Source organism: Ctenopharyngodon idella, chromosome 3 (assembly GCF_019924925.1).
Source record: "Ctenopharyngodon idella isolate HZGC_01 chromosome 3, HZGC01, whole genome shotgun sequence".
NCBI classification, from domain to species: Eukaryota; Metazoa; Chordata; class Actinopteri; order Cypriniformes; family Xenocyprididae; genus Ctenopharyngodon; species Ctenopharyngodon idella.
The window spans coordinates 58,066,369-58,087,457 of NC_067222.1; the positions used below are offsets into that span (position 1 = coordinate 58,066,369).

The 21,089-nt window shown below is 41.9% G+C and overlaps 2 protein-coding genes across 2 annotated transcripts; both read right to left on the minus strand.

The window, feature by feature from the left end:
* Nucleotides 1–5,038: 5,038 nt before the first annotated feature.
* LOC127508867 (gastrula zinc finger protein XlCGF7.1-like) lies at nt 5,039–8,345 on the minus strand. Its single transcript, XM_051887335.1, has 2 exons — nt 8,169–8,345; nt 5,039–7,035 (listed from the first exon to the last, which is right to left on the minus strand). The coding sequence occupies exons 1-2, from the start codon at nt 8,224–8,226 to the stop codon at nt 6,104–6,106; spliced, it is 990 nt and encodes a 329-aa protein (XP_051743295.1). The 5' UTR covers nt 8,227–8,345; the 3' UTR covers nt 5,039–6,103.
* Nucleotides 8,346–13,503: 5,158 nt separating this feature from the next.
* LOC127508869 (gastrula zinc finger protein XlCGF8.2DB-like) lies at nt 13,504–18,343 on the minus strand. The gene is made up of 2 exons (XM_051887338.1): nt 17,353–18,343; nt 13,504–16,718 (listed from the first exon to the last, which is right to left on the minus strand). Exon 2 carries the CDS (start codon nt 14,500–14,502, stop codon nt 13,519–13,521), a length of 984 nt encoding a protein of 327 aa, XP_051743298.1. The 5' UTR covers nt 14,503–16,718; nt 17,353–18,343; the 3' UTR covers nt 13,504–13,518.
* Between the last annotated feature and the right edge of the window lie 2,746 nt (nt 18,344–21,089).

Below are 21,089 nucleotides of genomic sequence, written 5' to 3' on the forward strand. Positions count from 1 at the left end.
TCGAGTGTAACTACAACGAGCCAATGCACATTGGCATGCAATCATATGCATCAGCTGCTCGCCTCGCAGCGCGGGTATATAACGAGCAGCAGGTGCGTTGCATCTTCAGCTTTTCGCTTCAGAGCCAAACGGTGTTTGTTCCTGTTCTCTGCAAGCAAGTGTCTGCTAGAAGACGAGTCAAGCTTTTTGGTTGAACTTCTCTTTTTTTCGAGTGCGGGCGAACAGCACTGCAGCGGGGTCGAAGTCCTCTCTTTATTTTCTGTTTTTTGTTTCGTTTGCCATTATAGAGCAAATAGCTGTTTTGACAGCGTCAGAAGGCTGTTCTCACGTCCGGTACGGTGTGCTTCGAGCGCTGAAAGCCGTTTTTACGGCAGGTAAGAGTGAGCGCCTTCAAAGAGAGAAAGAGCACACGACAGGCTACACACAATCCCTGTCTGTGTTGCGGCGGCCGTTCCCCTGCGTGCTTCAGCACTCTAAAAGAGTAAAGTCCCTAAAAGAGCTTACACAAGTAGAGCTTGCGTCTTTTTAAAGATGACATTCTATTTGTGTGTTTCTGGATGCGGTCGTTTCCTGTCCTCACTGATGGCCACGATCACTGTTTCACATGTCTGGGCGCGTGCTGAAACGATGTTCGTGGGTGCTTCATGTTTTCGTATGAGAACATGATCACGTCGACACACCGGTCGTGACTCTTCTTTCTCCGGGAAGCTTGAGTCCCCTCTGTTGTTGGCCAGCTGCCACTTGTGTGTAAAAGCACAGCCGCGGGTCTGCCTGACACTCTGGGAGACCGCGGAGATCAGCGAGAGCAAACCTCTCGCTCCTCTGCCTGTCGTGTGCCGTCGAGCTGTCGGGCTGCAGCGCGGGTTGTCACGACAACCCAGTGCTCGCTCGGCACTCTAGATGCGCGGTCTCCTTGCCTAATCTCCATTGTAGCGCCACATTGTAGCGCCACTTTGGTGAAATGGCTTGGGTGACTTGAGGTTGAGGGGTTCCTTCGGGGAACCAACCCCCTAGGGCCCCTCCCTCTCTAGCGCATTACATGCTGTGCAGCTTCTGGATTGGATTGCTGGTCCTTTTCATAGGGGAACCTAGCATTTCATTCAGGGCTCCAGCTGAGGGTCAGATGTCAATTGCAGCATCGGAGAGAGGGCTGTTATGCTCTGGAAATGAGGGTGACGCTGCCCACTGTAATGGTGTGTGCTTATGCTGACTCAGATTCAGAGTTTACAGCCATGCTTTCCCGGGTGTTCTGGATGTGCATGGAAAAACTTGGCAGTATGGAGCTATATTGGTGCCATAAATATGGAATGCCAAAAGTGCCAAAATCTGCATAAGTTTTTACTCTCTCACTACCCTTATGGGTGGGGTGGCTGTTCACAGACCACACCCACCCTGCATGTGAGGCCAAGGCACTCTTTATGCATGAAGGTAGTTCTGAGCCGGGGTTGAGCTGCGCTTGTTGACTAACCGTGATCAAAGTCACAGTGCAGGCCTTCGGCCAGACGATGTCCACCTCAGTGGTCCAGAAGCGCCCCCCTGGCTTACTTTGCTGAGGTGCAAGAGGTCGTCGAGCTAAACGCTTTCTCGACACTCCCATCTCACAAGGTGGCCTTTTCGGTGACACTGTCGGGGACTGAGCCCAGCAGTTCTCCTCAGTTAGTGGCAGACCGGGGAGCCTCCCCCGACAAACCATTGAGTTCCTCGTGGGCCCTCAGTCTGCTCGTTGCCAAGGGTGTTGTCCCCTGCAGAAAAAAAAAAAACTACGGCCCAGTCTGCTCTACTGTGTCCGCTGCAGGAAGATGACGCCTCCCGTCTCTGCTACTGTTTAAGTGGTTAGTGAAAAATCACCCCTGAGACGGGTGACCCAGAGATGGGTGGGGCTCCACGGCCGGGTCCCGAGATGGGCGTGGCAACGCGGCACGTTCCGGGTGGCAATCACTCAGGAGTGCCGCCAAGCCTTCAGCCCGTGGTCGGACCCCTTGTTTCTTCAGGCTGGAGTGCCCCTAGAGCAGGTGTCCCGGCATGCTGTGGTATTCGCAGATGCCTCTTCCACAGGCTGGGGTGCCACGTAAAACGGGCATGCAGTGTCAGGGGTGTGGACGGGCCCCCATCTGCATTGGCACATCAACTGCCTCGAGTTGCTAACGGTACGCCTTGCTCTGTGCCGCCTCAAAGGACCGCTACGGGGCAAGCATGTACTGGTCCGTACAGACAACACTGCGACCGTTGCGTACATCAACCGTCAAGGTGGTCTACGCTCCCGTCGCATGTCGCAACTCTCCCGCCATCTCTTCCTTTGGAGTCAGAAGTATCTGAGGTCGCTTCGTGCCATTCATGTTCCCGGTGTGCTCAACCGTGTAGCCGACGAGCTATCACGAGCTGCGCTGCCAAGAGAGTGGCGACTCCACCCCCAGGTGGTCCAGCTGATTTGGAGAGAGTTCGGAGAGGCTCAGGTAGACCTGTTTGAATCACCAGAAACCTCCTATTGCCGGTTGTTTTACTCCCTGTCCGAGGGAACACTCGGAACAGATGCACTGGCACACAGCTGGCCCCGGCACCTTCGCAAATATGCGTTTCCCCCAGTGAGCCTACTTGCACAGACCCTGTGCAAAGTCAGGGAGGACGAGGAGCAGGTCCTGCTAGTTGCGCCCTATTGGCCCAACCGGACCTGGTTCCCAGAACTCTCACTCCTCGCGACCTGTTCGTCGAGTGGTGTTCTTCTCGTCGAGAGGACCCCCGAAGATGCTCGATCGGTGTCGTGATTTCCTTCTTGCAGCAGGGGTTGGAGCGTAGGCTGTCCCCCTCCACCCTCAAAGTCCATACTGCTGCTATCTCCGCATATCATGACCACATAGATGGCAAGTCTGTTGGTCAGCACGACCTGGTCGCCAGGTTCCTTAGCGGGGCGAGGCGATTGAATCCTCCTCGTCCTCCCTCCATACTCTCTTGGGACCTTGCTCTGGTGCTGAGAGCACTTCAGATTGCTCCCTTTGAGCCCTTGCAATCAGCAGACTTAAAGATTCTGTCTATGAAGACTTTGCTGCTGGTTGCATTGGCCTCCATCTAGAGGGTAGGGGACCTGCAGTCTTTTTCGGTCGACGAATCGTGCCTAGAGTTCGGGCCGGGTGACGGCCACGTGGTACTGAAACCCCGGCCTGGCTATGTGCCCAAGGTTCCTACCACTCCCTTCTGGGACCAGGTAGTGAGCCTGCAAGCGCTGCCCCCGGAGGAGGCAGACCCAGCCCTGGCTTTGCTCTGTCCAGTTCGCGCTTTGCGACTGTACATAGACAGAACTCAAAGCTTCAGGACCTCAGACCAGCTCTTTGTCTGTTACGGAGGCCAGCAGAAGGGAAAGGCTGTCTCCAAGCAGAGGATGGCCCACTGGATAGTGGATGCCATCGCCCTGGCTTACCAAGCTCAGGGCGTGCCCTGCCCACTCAGGTTGCATGCGCACTCCACGAGAGGCGTCGCATCTTCCTGGGCGCTGGCTCGTGGCGCCTCGCTAACAGACATCTGTAGAGCTGCGGGCTGGGTGACACCTAACACGTTCGCTAGATTCTATAGCCTTCGTGTCGAGCCGGTCTCCTCCCGTGTTCTCACCTCAGGTCAGAGGCACGGAGAGGCCCCGGCTTAGTGTCGGCTTGCTGCGCTTACATGCGCTTTTTCTCCAGAGAGTCCCTACAAGGCAGACCCTGTTGAGTCCTCCGATCTCCCTTCGGCAGCCGACGTGGCGGAGCGTCTGGCGCTAGGCCTATACTCCGTTGTATCCTTGAGAACCGGGTTTAGGCTGGGTACCATATGTGTGCCCCTACTGGGATCCCATATGTCTAGTTCCACGGTTGCTCCTATACGAAGCCCGTGTCTTTCCCTCTGGGAGAACCCGCCTCTCATCGAGTTGGAGTCCCCAGTTCTTCCATACGTAGTACAGCCTACGGGTTAGTCCATATGTACTTCTCCACATAACTCCTTCGGGGAAGGATGTGGCTTCCGCAGCGTTCCTTTCCCAGCAGAAGGGTGCGCTTTCCCAGCGTTATCCAATAGTCTCACTGAATGGGTTTTGGGGAACAGCAGTGATCGACACTCTCTGTGTTAGCCCTGTCCCACCGTCCGTAGGCAAGGGGGTTCAGGTGGCTTACAACAGAGCGCTGGAAGGGGGCAGCTCCTGTGGCGCTTTGGTAGGGATTCCTATTCGTCGGTCTGTCCGACGTACGTCGAACGTGACCGATTGAATGGGAACGTCTCGGTAACAAAGGTAACCCTCGTTCCCTGAAGGAGGGAACGGAGACGTACGTCCCGTCGCCACAGTCGCTGTACCCCGCTGATGCTGCCGCCTATCCGGTTCGGCTCCTCAGCGAAAACCTGAAGATGCAACACACCTGCTGCTCATTATATACCCGCGCTGCGAGGCGAGCAGCTGATGCATATGATTGCATGCCAATGTGCATTGGCTCGTTGTAGTTACACTCGAAGTAGATTGGCCTCTCTAGCGAGATTCCTATTCGTCGGTCTGTCCGACGTACGTCTCCATTCCCTCCTTCAGGGAACGAGGGTTACCTTTGTAACCGAGACGTTCACCTGTCTTTCTGTTGCCCCGTCAAGTGTTTGTGTTCCTTTTTTTTGTCTCGCGATAGTTCCGCCACAACCCGCCAGGGAATCCCTGTGACGTAATCAGGATCATGACATTTCCTATAAAAGAAGTGAACTTACTGGCATTCTGGAGCAACACTCGACATGCTTTTTTTGGATAATTAAACGCGATTGCGCCGTTCTCACTCCCTGTTTTTGTCTGTGACTGTTTTTTATTCTTGTGGAAATATCCAACCTGGTGGGATTATTTTGCCTTGGACTTCGTCACAGGACAGTGCTGTTCAACGCGCTCCCGAACTCAAAACGACTTAAAAGGACAATCTTGCACACACACATATACATTTTTTATATATTGCTTTTCTGTTTCATCTTGTATAATACACTCTAGGTTGGAATTTATTCTTTGTTTTGTGGTTATTTGTTGTATCTGCACTCATTCAAACAGTTTTAGGAGGGAAAAGAAAAAACTTTATTTGTGTAGCCTGCCTTATTTAGGCAGAGTGTTACAGTCTTCACTGCATGTATAGTTATTACCAAACAAACTATAAAACACAGTTCTTCCTCTTTTTGTTTCCATTTTAAAAATATCAAACATATGTGTCAATATGTGCATATAGTCTGCAAATATAAAACACACCCCTGACTCTTTTTGTTAAATGTCAGTTTTAATGGCCAACAATAGCCAAATACCCATTATATAAGTATAAGCAAAAGGTATAAGAAGCTACAATGAAAAATAAAGCAAATGATTCAGTCAAACATACAAAGTCAGCGCTCTAATAGGCTACAACAGTAAACTATAAGTTATGAGATTTCACTTTTAGTTCAACAAATTATAGATTTATGAGACCAAAGATCACCCGTTAGATTTACAAAAGATGAATTATATTATGTTTAAGCACTACAGAGACATCAGAGCCAGCGGCAAACGTCAGAAGGACTAGCTGAGGTAAGGATGCTCTCAGCGGGGTACATGAGCGCCCAGTGATCATCTGGATCTCACAACTCCAAATAGGTGCTACTTTTATCAATAAACCACAAATTTGAGCTTTAAACCAGTACATTCCTACATGCCTGAAAACTCTTAAAACTACATATCATGACATAATAACAGTAGTGTGTTACATGGGTTTTCTCCTCTGCTACTGACACTTGCTGGTTAGTGCAAGATGCATTCTGCACAAGTCACCTCTCAATGCATCCTCGATAAAATGGCGGATCAAGAACACATCCGGGGATTTGAACTGTACTTGGCTAGATGTGAACTTTGAATTGGAACAGTACTTGGACAGCGACTGATGACGTTCAAACAAGTACAGACAAGAGCACATATTGAGAAACAGTTAACTATGAATAAATGAATGAATGAGGCATTTCGGGGTCTCTCCTCATTCACAACCTGGATAATTCAACAGCAGCCACAGAGCAACAGCGCCAACTATAGGTGGAGAGGAGAGATTTGTCTACCTTACACAGAAGAGGGATTGTTGCTCAGCACACAAAGATGAACTACTTATCATGATTGCAGACTGTGGTGATGTGGTTTCTCCACTGCATGGATCTTCATGTGTATCTTCAGCTGATTTTTAAAAGAGAAACTCTTTCCACACCGATCACACGTGTGCCGCTTCTCTCTGCTGTGGATCTCCTTGTGTGTTTTCAGATATGATGACTGATTAAATCTCTTGTCACACTGTGAACACTTGTAAGGTTTTTCTCCAGTGTGGATCCTCTCATGTGTTTTCAGATATGATGACTGACTGAATCTCTTGTCACACTGTGAACAATTGTAAGGTTTTTCTCCAGTGTGAATCCTCTCATGTGTTTTCAGATTTGATGACAGACTGAATCTCTTGTCACACTGTGAACACTTGTAAGGTTTTTCTCCAGTGTGGATCATCTCATGTGTTTTCAGAGATGATGACTGACTGAATCTCTTGTCACAGTGTGAACACTTGTAAGGTTTTTCTCCAGTGTGAGTTCTCTGGTGCTGTTTTAAATGGTTTGCTATAGTAAAAGTCTTCTCACACTCAAAGCACATGTACTCTCTCACACCAGTGTGTATTTTCTCATGTTTATGTAAATAATGCAGCTGTGAAAAACTATTTCCACACACAGAACATGAATATGGCTTCTCCTTTGTATGAACTCTCAGGTGTTTCTTTAAGGTTGATTCCCCAAGAAATGTTTTGTCACATTGGTGACATGTGAACGGTCTCACTCCGGTGTGGATCCTCATGTGTGCTTTAAGGCTTGATGATTGACTGTAGCTCTTCCCACACTGATCACATGTGAACGGCTTCTCTCCTGTATGAACTCTCATGTGATCCTTAAGATGTTGTTTGGTTGAGAAACTCTTTCCACACTGAGTGCAGGTGAAAGTTTTCTTGGCTCTTTTCTTTAGAAATGTCTTTAGTTCTTCACTCTCCTCGCTTTCTTCCATCAGGTCTGAAATGAGAGAAAAAAATATTCATTTAATTTTCAGTACATCAAAATAATTTAAAGAGAGAAATATGAAGTGAAAGGTCATAAAATTGAGACTTGCTGTGATAGACAACTGCTATAAAACATTCAGATCATTTTGATGCACAGTCCAGAATGAATCAAGTATAACACTTTATTTTGCACAGATAAACAAGGAGAAAATATCTTCTCTCCTGGGGGTGTTTTATTGCAGGGTGTTTTATCTCAGCTTTTGTTTTAGCAGGAAAATCAAGCCTTACACAATTTATTTTAATTTGAAACATTAGAGCATATTTCTGTAGTATTTAATTTATTTGCCTAAAACTGTGTAATTATTAAGGGCCGTTCACACTAGACTTTTCCTTCCACTGACTTCCATTCATACGCATGTGAATGTGGGACACCAGAAACACAAGATCAAGTGAAGTTTGCAGTAAAGTGGAGTAGATTGTATATTTTCAAATTTTGGAGTGATTATTATTTGTTATTTATGTTTTTAAAAATATATATCACGTCATATCTTGACATTGCCGTCTCTGTAGAAAGTTCACATGCTCAAAGTCTAGACTGACTGCATCTTTAAATGTGTTATTATCAGTGTCCTACATGATTCACTCAACCCTGTTACTTCTGACATGATTTTCCTCCTTTCAAAAACGCCCAGGAAGTGACATCTTCTGAAAATAATCTCAATCCATTGTCTCAGTTTTTACACAAATGAATGAGTGCATTCATCAGCCCTGTTACCAAAGTTACTGTAAGAAGAGATTTTGCTCAAGTTACACTCACAACCCTGTCAGCCATTCTGGAAAGTTCATTTACTTCCAACATTTTGGTGTTACAGTTTATTCCTAAAAATAACAGTGTTGAAAACTGTATTGAAAACAAATTCTGGTAACACTCCTGCCAATTGTGAACCAGATATGAAATAAATGTAAAATGCATATTTAGTTTGATCTGATGTTGACAATCAATATGACGGTTTATCAAACTGAGCATGTATCATTTGTGTATGTATCATTTCATAGTTCTACTGTTTCTCTAAATGCAGAAGTGCTTAAATCTTTCTAACATGAATGTTGTTCAGCATCATGAATGAATGAAGAATAAACACCAACCTCTTTGTTCTTCAGTATCTTCAGTGTGTTTCATTCTGCAGGGTTCTGGATCACTCATGTTCTCTGCAGTTTCCAGCTCTTCCTGATGCTTCAGTGCTCTTCTGATGGGAATATTCCAGCATTTATTGATGTGACTGCAGTGGGAGGAGCTTCATTAAGTGAATTGCAGTGGGCGGGGCTTTGTTGACTGAACTGCAGATTGGTTGGAGGAGCTGATCTGCCCAAATCAAAAATAAATCAGTTACTGTGTTTGTTTTTATAGGGTTAAAGTCCAGAGATCAAACTGTAGTGTCTGCATCAAATGAAATGTACAAAAGTGATTTTACATAGAAAACCCATCAGGTGAAATGTGTGTGTTTTAATGTTTCAAATTACTTTTGTGAAAACAAAATGTTTTAATGTCCCATCATCATTTAGTGTAACGGATACATTTAATGCAAAAAGGAATCCGTTATTTTGACCTGTATTTAATAAAATATATATAAGAATAAGAGATCATACTAAATTTCATTATATTTTAAATGATTAAAAACTTCTTGCTGACAAACTGGTGAAAGCTAGTGGTTTGAAGGAAAGTGGTATAAAGTCTAAAGATTTAAAATGACAATTAAAGAGTATTTTGGGCTGCAGTGTGATCCTTCACAGTGTTTGAATTTGTCATCAAGTGATTCTCCTTCTAAATATGCCTGAAAAGTTGTTTTCTTCTTTCTTTCTTTTTTAATTAATTATTTTTTGTGCTATATTAACCACTTTTTGTATTTCACCCATAAACTGCATTAGAGCATTAAGAATTTATATCGGTCTATCGTAAAGCAACTGATGCTAATTCAGAACTTTATTCAGTTTCTCCATTAAAATATTGAGATATCTAGTAGTAAAGAACTGTAAGAAAAACAGTTAAAAGCATAAAGACAAAAATAATTGTTCATATTTGAGGTCCACAAATCCCCTCAGTCTGTTGACAGCAATGAAATGAGCTTTAAGTGTCAATTTACAGCAGATCTGAAGACATCAGCATAATAAATGAGGTGAAAACAGGAACTATTGACATGAAATAAAGAGTGTTTTCAGCAGCTCTGTTAATATTGATGATCCTCAGACTATCAACACTCATTCAACAAGACATTCAGATCATTAGCAGATCATCTCACTTTATTCTGAGTGTTTGCTGTTAGAAACTGATTATTGGAGTCAGGATATGTGAGAAAATCCTATAAAACTTCTTTAATTAAAGACAATACCGTTATTTCTCACAACATGATGTGGATAAAACACCAATAATACAAAAACACACTAATGACACTCATCTTCATCAACCACTGCTGCTAAATAACTACAGCAATATAATATATATGAACTGAGAGTTTGATTTTCTAATAAGTACACTGCAGTAGTGAAATTAGATCAGAAGAGACAATGATCACAAAACCATTCGAAATAAAGAGCAGCACAAAGCAGGGTTGTCGTCATAATACAGAATCATCTCATATTTAAGATATCAAAGCAGTGATCTGTATTAAATCCAGTATAATCACCAGTACAGGCTACATGTAGATTAGAGAGGATGAATTAAAGTGTGAACTAAATGTAAATGAGGTGTGTGTGTGTGTGTGTGCGCGCGCACTCTCACATGAGCCTCACAGGAGGCGGTTTTAACAATAAAAAAACTTATTTTATTGGATACGAGCAATTTGTTGTTTGTGTTGTGGATATTTAAGAAAAAAGCTTGCTTCGCTTCATATATTCAGTTTAACAGCTCTGCAACTGAACTGCTCATATGTTCTGACGCTTAAATTGTGTTTTAAATTATGAATTGGTAAAACGCCTTTGCAAAACATTTGGACTGCTCTCGAATTTATAATGGACTGAATATCTCTCAGAACTTGGCGTGCGAGGACACACTGAATATGCACATGAATCACGGTCACACACTCAGAGCAATATTGTTTTAGCTATGTTTTATAGTATTAAAATATTTCGAAGGACAAAAACATGAACTTTATTGGCTTTACTTCAAGTCAGCTGTCACTTTACTTTGGCGCGAGCCCCTATGCGCTCGCACACTTGGCACAGCCCTTGCGACGGTTCTGTCATTAATTAATATGAATTAATATGATTAGCCTTTTGCTTGACTACGTTATCAAACAGCTAATAATGTGTTGCTAATGTTACACAAACCATGTTCCCGTTCTTCATCTCAGAGTCAGACAGCTGCCTTCTAACAATCAGTATCCTTACAAACACTCACCCTTATGAAACTCAACCATGTTTTTTGTAGTAACCATGATTTTTATAGTACAACTATTGTTTTACTACAGTAACCATAGTTTAATTATAGTTTTTGTAGTAAAACCATAGTAACTACATAATGAAAGTACTCGGTTACTAATGTAACCTCAGTTCCCTTAGATACGGAACGAGAACTGCGTCATTTGTCTTTCTAAAACAAGACGCTATGGGGGAAAACTTCTTTTTCTCTGATTACTGAAGCCTTTTTCAATCACGCAGTGAAACTGCATGGCCATTGGTTCATGAAGTTAAAGTAAACAAACCAAGCCAATGGTGAGCGAGCCCGCCAAAATGGGCGGGGAATCGGGCTATTTAAGCAGATTTTATTCTGACTGAAGCAACGGCATGAGGCGCCCGCAAGTAGCGCGGCAAAGTATGCAGTACTCGTTCTGTATCTAAAGGAACAAAGGTTACATTAGTAACCGAGTACTTTACCTTTCGATACTACACTCGTACTGCGTCATTTTTCTTACTAAGGTAAGACGCTACGGGACAATATAATCACACCGTGCTACTAAGGGGGGGCGACAGAGCATTTGAGCGGCGCACTGAGAAGGGCTTGCAACAGGTGCTCATAGTATAGTGCATCCCGAAAAATTGGTGACTTGAAGACACCGTAGTCATCGGAATTAGCCAACCGTGCCGAACCGTAGGCTACTGCTAGAATGCGAGTAGTGACGTCATCAATCAGAAACAGTCACTTGTCTGTCGTCTGGCTGCCAGTTTCTCCGTAGCTTGCTAAACATGATATTTGAGCAACATGAACACAAATTAATCATACAATTAAAAGAAATAACTGATCATCCTACATAACGAGGTCACTATTTACATAGCATATCATGTGTAAAATCTTGTGTTACTAAGGCAACGACTGAAGAGCTCCGTTATCAGCCCCACAGTGGAAAACGAATAGCACAGAATGGAATGGGAAAGCAAAGAATGGTTTGGCCCGACGCTGAAAAAGCTGCTAACAAGAAGTAAAAAAAAAAAAAAAAAAGAGATACAACGCCAAAGTTGCACTGCTCTGCTCTTGCTCTGGCTAGATTCAACCCGCATGAAAGCTGTAGTCGAGAATTATACGATTATAATATAATTATATCGATCGGATGTGTATTATTATATCGAGCTACCGTGCTCACGCAGCTGCATTGTGGCACGAACACTCATACAAACAGTAGCTGCACAAAACGTGAAGATCTCGCGCACAGAGAGGAACGCAGAAACTAGTTGTAAGTGCTGTCGTGTTATTTATAACTAAAGTAGCTTAGAAACTTAAAATTCATTATATCATATATTTTTCTGCTTTTGAAGGAACTATTTACAAACCACAGCTTCACAATTAATAAAGATACGGTATGACTAATTCACACACGCAATCGCTCTCATTATGTACTGGTAATGTGCTAATTTATCTGTATCTGATTTACAACGAGCAGAAATCTGTAAGAAATGTTATGAACCATAGATAAAATAACTGCTGCAAGTGAGCTGTTATGTCAGATCACTCTTTCAATAGGAAAAAATATCCCACCTTTAACAGTCAATCACATTTATAGTACAAACCTTGTCAGTGAACTGTGAGGGCAAAAAAAAAACGGCCCCTTACAGATGCTAAAGCTGCAGCTGAAATTGGTAATTTCTTCACATATTTACTAGTTTCTACATGGTGAATGTCAAGTAGTGCACTGTATAGAGAGCAAGGAATGATTTAGGCAATGTAATTATGCTTTCCTTTGATTTCAAACCGCGGGTTTGAGACTTTCTTTTTTTCACTGCAGTTTTAAACAGTAAATACTCAGCAATGGTGCTGATTCTTGAATTTGCACATGTTTTGTCTTAAAGCATATTAAAAACACCACATAGACATATAAACATTAGTTAACATTGAAAATTTGTTTTTCACCACAGAGAGTCTTTAAGAGTTTGGTCCGATGGTGCTGAAGTTGCAATGGATTTCTTCTGTCTTGGGGAAGAGTTCTTTCTCTCTTCTAGGTGAGCACATGGCTGGGGCAGGTCGAGGCCACCTAGCGGCCAGGAGCTACAGAGAATCAGTCAGGAGCAAGAGAGAGGGAACGAACTGGGTGGGGTCTTTTAAGGTCTGGGAGAATTCACACCTCTTAGGGTTGACTTGACCAATGAGAAAGGTAGAATTTCTAAGTGGGAAATTCCTCTGTGGATTTTTTATGGCTCAATGTGTCTGTAGCAGGGTGTTTACCTATGTATTTGGCTGGGTTATTGAAGAACAAACTATTAAAGATTCTTGTTATTCTAATATGTTGCATAGGTATCAACATATCATATACACAAGCATTTAAATCTTCAAAATACAAATTCATAAACCCCAAACTTCATATAGGGTATGGGTTTTTCCTAAAGCCTCTGCTTTTCCAGATGATTTATCTGTTGTTACAGTTGACATCATTTTTAGTGCTTAGTCCACCACACTAAAGTACCACCTCAATCAGCACTTAAAAATTAGTCTTAGACTTTACTGAAATTTGTTTTTAGCTTCTTTATAAAAGTCTCTTACTCTTAGAAAAGTCCTACTTTTTACTAAGAATTCTTTGACACTTAAGTCAAAGCTTAAGACTATTCTTAAGAGCATTCTTACGAGGCACAGGTCTTTTTGATATGGGATGCTCTTCTCACACTGAAGACATGGGAACTCTCTGGTGAGTTATTACACGATTCTCATAGTTTTCCTGTCTGTGAAACTATTTCCCAGTAGTGTCAAGTATTTGAGTAAATGTAATTAGTTACTGTACTTAAGTGTCTTCTTGGCTACTTTGTACCAAAGATATTAGCAACTTTTACTCTCTACTTGACAACATTTTTGAACAAGTAAATGTACTTTACTCCATTACATTTTCTGCAGCAGTTCCTGCAATAAAGAAGGCATTGAAGGCATTATATCTTGTATGTTTGCCTTTATCCACCCAAACTTGTCAACAAGGCTACTTTACATGAATGCGAGTACATTAGCAGGTAGTTGTGAATCAAAGGTGTTTGATTTAGGAGATGAGGCAGATAAGGTATCTGAACTTTAATTCAAGTATTGTTTTTAGGTACTCTTTACACCTCTGCTATTTCCACAGTGACGACTTCTAAAAGACTTCTCTTTCAAGTGAATCCTTGTGTGGCTCTTAAGGTTACCTTTTAATCTGAAACTCTTACCACACTTATCACAAATGAATGGCTTCTCTTCGGTATGAATATTCATGTGGTTATAAAGGGTCAATTTATGTGTGAAACTCTTTCCACACTGATCACATGTGTATGGCTTCTCTCCAGTGTGAATATTCATGTGGGCTGTAAGACTTCCTTTTCTACTGAAACTCTTTCCACACTGTTGGCAGGTGTGAGGCTTTTCTCCAGTGTGAATTTTCATGTGGATTTCAAGTTTTCCTTTTTCTTTGTAACTCTGTCCACACTGTTGGCAGGCGAATGGGCTCTCTCCAGTGTGAATTCTCATGTGGACTATAAGTCTTCCTTTTACAGGGAAACTCTTTCCACACTGTTGGCAGGTGTGAGGCTTTTCTCCAGTGTGAATTCTCATGTGGACTTTAAGACTTCCTTTTTGACTGAAACTCTGTCCACATTGTTGGCAGGTGAAAGGTTTCTCTCCAGTGTGAATTCTCATGTGGTCTTTAAGGTTTCCTTTTTGACTGAAACTCTTTCCACACTGTTGGCAGGTGTAAGGCTTTTCTCCAGTATGAATCCTCATGTGGACTTTAAGGTAGTCTTCACGTGTGAAACTCTTTCCACACTGTTGGCAAGTGATGGGGCTCTCTCTAGTGTGAACTCTCAAGTGGACTTTAAGTAATCTGTGTTGTTTAAAACTCTTTCCACACTGTTGGCAGGTGAAATAACTTTTAGTTCCTGTCTTTTGAGCTCTTTTTTGTGAGGAAGACTTTTTAGCCTGTGTCGCTCTTTCCCCAGTCATGAAATCATTATGTTTATCATAATGTTTTTTCTCTTCTTCCCTTTCATTAAGTTCATGACTCGTCTCTTTCAGTGTCATTAGGTTTAGGGCAAAAACAGACATAAAACAATTTAGACATTTAAAGCATCAAAACCAACAACATATATGATCTATACCAGGGGTGTCCAAACCTGCTCCTGGAGAGCTACAGTCCTACAGATTTCAGCTCCAACCCCAATCAAGCACACCTGAACCAGATAATCAGGGTGTTCAGGGTTGCTTGATAATTACAGACAGGAGTGTAGGAGCAGGGTTGAAACTGAAGTCTGCAGGACGGTAGCTCTCCAGGAGCAGGGTTGGACACCCCTGGTCTATACCCTACCCTATGGATCAGGGATGGGCAGCTTTGGTCCTGGAGGACCACCGTCTTGCAGAGACTTGGGGTTAAATTTTGAGGTTGGCTTAAATTTTGCATGTGTGTTTGATCAGGGATGGAGCTAAACTCTACAGAATAGTGTCCCTCCAGAACCCGAGTTGGCCATCCCGTCTAAAGATCTTATACTCAATACACCAGTGGTTTTCAAACCTGGTCCAAAGGGACCCGCCACTGCACATTCTGTATCTCTTCTGTATTTTTCACATCTGGTTAAGATCATCAGCTTGTTAAAAGATTGTTGACGTTGATGGAGGAATTTGCAGCTTTAATCAAACTACTATTCCTGTTCATTAATAAGGTGAGAACTGGACCCGTTATAAACCTAAATATAGTTTAATTCATTCATTGAAAAGTGTACTGTTCTATTAGTTATAGAAGATATTTGTTGTTGTAATTATGACAGACAAGCACACACACATAAGTAGTAACCATTCGGTACTCTGGCAGGGTTAGCAATCTCACTACATCCATACCGAGCCTAATCCTAATCCAACCGTGCCTCTTCAAGCGGTCCAGGGAACAGTACTGAGCAATCACACAAGTCAAGCGAATCAGACTTAGGGGGTCAAAAGTGCTCGGCCTGTATTCGATCACCTAGTGCAAGTACACCCTTAATTTCTTATTTTAAAGGGGTGGTTAAGTGGTTTTTTTCTAGGCTTGATTGTGTTCTTGGGGCACAGTTTAACATGTCTTAACGCTTCGTTTTTTGAAAACGCTGTATTTTTCATATATTTTACCTTTATTCTACACCTCTGTTTCCACTGTCATATGAACGGCTCGTTTGACTTCCTGCTTCTATGAAGCTGCTCTCTCCAAATTACGTAATGTGCTCAGGTTGGTAGCTGGCCCAGTGTATCGTGATTTGCTGAAGCGTCCGGAAACGACACGCCCCATACCATCCGTTGCTTCAGTCAAAATGTAAATAATGGCGTTTATTGCTGTATCAAATTGAGCCCGAATCAGACCCAGATGAAGAGGGTCAATCGCAATCGCGGCTTTTAAAGGACGTTTATGAACGGTATTTCATTTTGTATTTGTGTCCAAGTGTTTATTCTGTCACTGCTGTTTGTTAGCTTTCAATATACAGTTTTATCCTGATTAAATCTTTACTGTAGCCGAATACATTACTAAGTAGTCGCATTTTTGTAAAGGTAGCTTTTAATTTATAGAATGAACAACTGTTTGTCTATGAACATAGAAGTTTGTTGGTGTTTGTAGAATTTAGCCAACTGCCTAGCGAAGCAAAAACGAGTTGCTCTTTGTATATGTCCTTGATGCAACCAAAAATAGCAACAGAACTCTACGTTTAAAAGACATGTACAAACAATAAAATGTACTTACAGTTTGAAGCCAATAAACAGCAGCTTCTGCTTTTAAAGTGGGAACTGCTCCATCTTTCAGTAAAAGCCTTTGAGCAAATCCAGCATTGAACTCGTGTAGATTCTGGAAGCTGTCTTCAGCGCCGCATCCAGTGTAGAAAATATCACAAATTATAATGGGTTCTATTATCTTTTGACGCGTCGTGTCCGGTGTACACGTGTCCGCTTCCACATGCTGCACCACATGGCCTTGCCCACTTTGTTGCGTGTTCCCGGGGTGTGTTTTGCAGGGTTTATGATGTCACCTACCCGTTGTAGTCCAAAACAGGTCGTGTTTGTAGGCATTTAACTTTAAAAGACGATATCTCCGTTTGCATTGAACTTTCAGCGCTGTAACTTTGCAGACACTGTTTATGCTCAAGCAGCGACATCACACTAACTAAAGTTAAAAAAGTGAAATCGCATTTAACCACCCCTTTAAGACACGTTTTGAGATTTTCTGTCATTTATGACATCACGCTTTCCCGTTATTGACAGTATTTTCCAGCAGTCTGTTTTCACTGGTATACGGTAGGGGTGCTCATCTGAAACAGTATAAAACCTCCATATCAAAACACAGACAAAGTAGCAGAAACAAGCGATAAAAGCTTTAATCAATTACATGCAAACTAACACAATCATCAATCATTAACACTAAAATCAAAGCTTTTTAATGTTACTGAATGAAATATAGAGCACATGAAGAGGTGTAAGATAATATGTAAGGTATCAAAAGTAGAAAATGCAAGATTTGGGGGGGGTTGATGGATGTGATCTATGAATCCGATCCAGACGTGGTCTTTATTAAAAAAAAAAAAAAAAAAGCTTGATTTTCTCAGTTTTTTGTTCCAAATGTTGCATTTTAAAAAAATAAATAAATAAATAAATAAATAAAAATAATAATAATAATAATGAAACATAACCACATTAAAGTGTTATTAAAAAGATTGCATAAAGGTAGAATAAAATGTTTGTTTTGTTATTCTTTTATTAAAAGCAGAGGCTGTAGTATTATATTGACATATTTCATGTGTTTTAGCTATTCATACAAAATCTTCATTAAAGTTTTGTGAAAATCAAAATGCTGGTGGTGGCTGGCAACTTTTTTTTAAAAAAATTAATGCTTATGAGATGTGCTTTCCTCAGCACACAATTTACATTTTACAGTTATACTTTTACCTGTAAAAGTTAGAAAATCCTGCGAGTGTGCATTTTCTGACAACAGGCTCCATTAAACTTCACAGACTTCAATGATATTGCCAAAAGTTTTGGGACACCTGCCTTTGTGTGCACATGAACTTTAATGACATCCCATTCTTAATCCGTAGGGTTTAATATGGAGTTGGCCCACCCTTTGCAGCTATAACAGCTTCAACTCTTCTGGGAAGGCTTTCCACAAGGTTTAGGAGTGTGTTTATAGGAATTTTTGACCATTCTTCTAGAAGCACATTTGTGAGGTCAGGCACTGATGTTGGCAAGAAAGGCCTGGCTCACAGTCTCCGCTCGAATTCATCTCAAAGGTGTTCTGTCGGGTTGAGGTCAGGACTCTGTGCAGGAGAGTCAAGGACCTTGCTTTCTGCACTGGTGCACAGTCATGTTGGAACAGGAAGGGGCCATCCCCAAACTGTTTCCACAAAGTTGGGAGCATGAAATTGTCCAAAATGTCTTGGTATGCTGAAGCATTAAGAGTTCCTTTCACTGGAACTAAGGGGCCAAGCCCAACCCCTGAAAAACAACCCCACAGCATAATCCCCCCTCCACCAAACTTTACACTTGGCACAATGCAGTCAGGCAAGACTCATACATCGGAATACATCATACATCGAATCGAAGAATCTGAAGGATCAGCCTGCAATAGTACAGACATTTCAAAATAAGAGTCACGGTGTATTTCGGGCTTGTTTATAATTAAAAGTCACACGCTAAGTTTATTCTTTTTCTTTTGGGCATTATTGGTATTTTGGTTACACAATAAATTGTATTAATTTGGTTTCCATTTAATTCATAGTAAATTATTGTAGTCTCCCCTACAGGAAGAAAAGGCTAAGAACATTATTTGACACATATATTATTCATTATATAAATTTTACTAGTAAAATCTGTGCCTTTCACTGAAAGAGACACTAATTATGACTGCAGCCATATCACCCTGTAGCCCAAACTGGTTGCCCACTGATGGTTTATATATGAGACCACCGCTGTGTTGTCCGTGCGGACCAACACATGATGGCCCCTGAGATCTGGGAGGAAGTGTTTGAGTGCCAGGAACACAGCCATCATCTCCAACTGGTTTATGTGCCAGGAAAGATAATGACCCCTCCACAGACCCTAAGTCGAGCGACCACTCATGATCGCCCCCCAACCGGTGAGGGACGCATCCGTCGTTAGCGTTAAGCGACGACAAGGAGCCCCCAAAACCGGGCCTTGGGAAAGAAACCAGGGTTTCTTCCACATGACACAAGCACGAAGGCATTGCCGCGTGACTTTGATCATGCGAAACGGATTTCCCCTCGGGGAAAACCCCCTGGTTTTGAGCCACCACTGCAAAGGTCTCATGTACAGCAGGCCAAAAGGTATCACGTTGGACGCAGCTGCCATCAGACCTAACAGTCTCTGAAACTGTTTCACAGTGAGTGACTGACCTAGCTTCAGCTTGTTTACGGCTGTGAGAATGGCCTCTATGCGAGCTGGCGACAGACGAGCTTGCATTGACACTGAATCCCAAACTACGCCTAGAAAAGAGGTTCTCTGAGCTGGAGAAAGCACACTCTTGCATCAATATATCTTCACTTTGTGCTTTGAACTTTTCAATGCGGAGCACTGCCGCTGAGCGCTGTGCTTTTCAAGTGCATCATGCTTCAAACGCATCATTCTGCACGCTGGATGCGCATAAGCGCTTTGTGCCGCTCTGGATGGGAGCCGTTCATATTATAATATTTTTGCGCAATGAAAGATTATTAATAGCATTTTTTGTTCTGTCCTATCTATCATATGTTGCTGCCTCATTAAAAAAAAAAACGCTATAAATTTAAAAGAAATGTCTTAATTTTATAGTATAGCCTATATTTATATATAAACATATTTAGTTCATGTCATTTATGACTCAACCATTCATGAAAAACAAGTTATGAGTCATGGATGAAGGAATCAGCTGGACTCCTGTTTATTTTGAATGTCTACCAAGCTAGTGAAGCTATTGGTTTATTTACAGTTGTTGCACTGATGCACAATTATTTAATAAATAATTCACTACATTTGTGTCTGTTTATTTTGTTTTACAAACTTAGGAAAGTAATGTTTAAGTCAAGCCTGATACCTTGCACAAAAGAATGATCCCAGTTTCTTCCACACAGTGAGGCATACAGTTTATTAGGTAATTTAGCACTTTTTTTATTATTACTTGAATATCGGATCGGTATCGGTATCGGCCAATACTGAATCCCAGGTATCGGAATCGGTATCGGAAGCGAAAAAAGGTGGATCGGTGCATCCCTAATAAAAAGTACCCCATGTACCCCACAGTTAAATATACTGCTGGATCTTTAATGCTGTGGGCCTATTTTTCTGCTGGAGGTCCTGCACATCTTGTTCAGATACATGGTATCATGGATTCTATCAAATACTAACAGATAAAAATCAAAACCTGACCAATAATGGGCTGTGGTTGGATCTTCCATCAGGACAATAATCCAAAACAAACATCAAAATCAAAAATGTGTCACTGAGCACAAAATGAAGCTTCTGCAATGACCATTCCAGTCCCCTGACCAGGGGCCTGATTTATAAAACTTACGCACTTTCAGGGCCTATTTTGTGCGTACGCCACTTCTGACGCATAAGTTGTGATTTATAAAAACAAACTTGATGGGAAAATTTTCGCACTTCCACGCAAACTCTGACCCATGCGTACGAACATTTTGGAGACAGAGCAGTTTGGCGACACCTATGGTGCGTTGAGGGACTTTAAATCCTCATTATGAGTCATAATCATAAATACAGTGCATGTTCACAATAACAGTTTAAATAAATAAAAGAATGATTTAAACTCACATGGAAACTCGTTTTCATTTTGATATAGGGCCTACACATTTACATTTATATTACACTTTCACTAATGGCGATAAGCACTGAAATTACATTACGCAGTCATTATGGAGAAGTTAAAAATGATATGAATTTAGATGGTAGATGTGCTATTTTCGATCACTTTTCCTGTGACACGCTGTTTTAATGACAGGAGCGCTAGGAGCACAATAATTCCTCTTTAAATTAAACTGCAGATGTTATGACAAAATATTTTAGTGAGAACGACGATCAGTGATGCACACTTAACTTGGATATTATGGAGGACACTGCTGGATTCGGTGGTTGAACGGTCTGTTGTCCAGTTTGAAGAGGTCCAATGATAATATCTTACTGTACAACTGCAGCTGCACGGAGGTGTTGATGTTGTCTGATCTTCAAACAATTACCACTGTATTTGAAGGATATATTTTGAGGAAAACAGTAAGATTTGCACGTTTCCTTTTTAAAATTCTTCGGTGATGCGCCGAGACAGACAATTGTATTTACACTGCAATAAATAAGTAGGCCGATCTGTTTCCACTAAAAATAGCCTATAAACTTCCTAAAAGATGTTCACCTTATCAGTGAAACTGCATAAATTTGATTCGAATTGTTTAAAACAATTAAAATACTATTTGGCCAGTGGAAATGAATGAAGCAACTCTATTCTAAAACCTTTATCTGAAGTATTTTATACAATTTGGTTTTTATGCATATTTTGATATATTTATTCTAAAACATAACAAGAATATTGGATGATTTTTAGCAATGTAATCTGTATGGCACAATCGTTAACCATGGTGTCACGTGGATGGGAATATGTATGGAAATGATATGCAGATGAGGTTATG

Excerpts from the sequence above, each read along its gene's own strand:
- LOC127508867 (XM_051887335.1), bottom strand. The coding sequence starts at position 8,226 with ATGAGTGATCCAGAACCCTGCAGAATGAAACACACTGAAGATACTGAA. Across the intron at positions 7,036-8,168 it reads AGATACTGAAGAACAAAGAG|ACCTGATGGAAGAAAGCGAG; the intron begins GTTGGTGTTTAT and ends CTCTCATTTCAG.
- LOC127508869 (XM_051887338.1), bottom strand. The coding sequence starts at position 14,502 with ATGTCTGTTTTTGCCCTAAACCTAATGACACTGAAAGAGACGAGTCAT.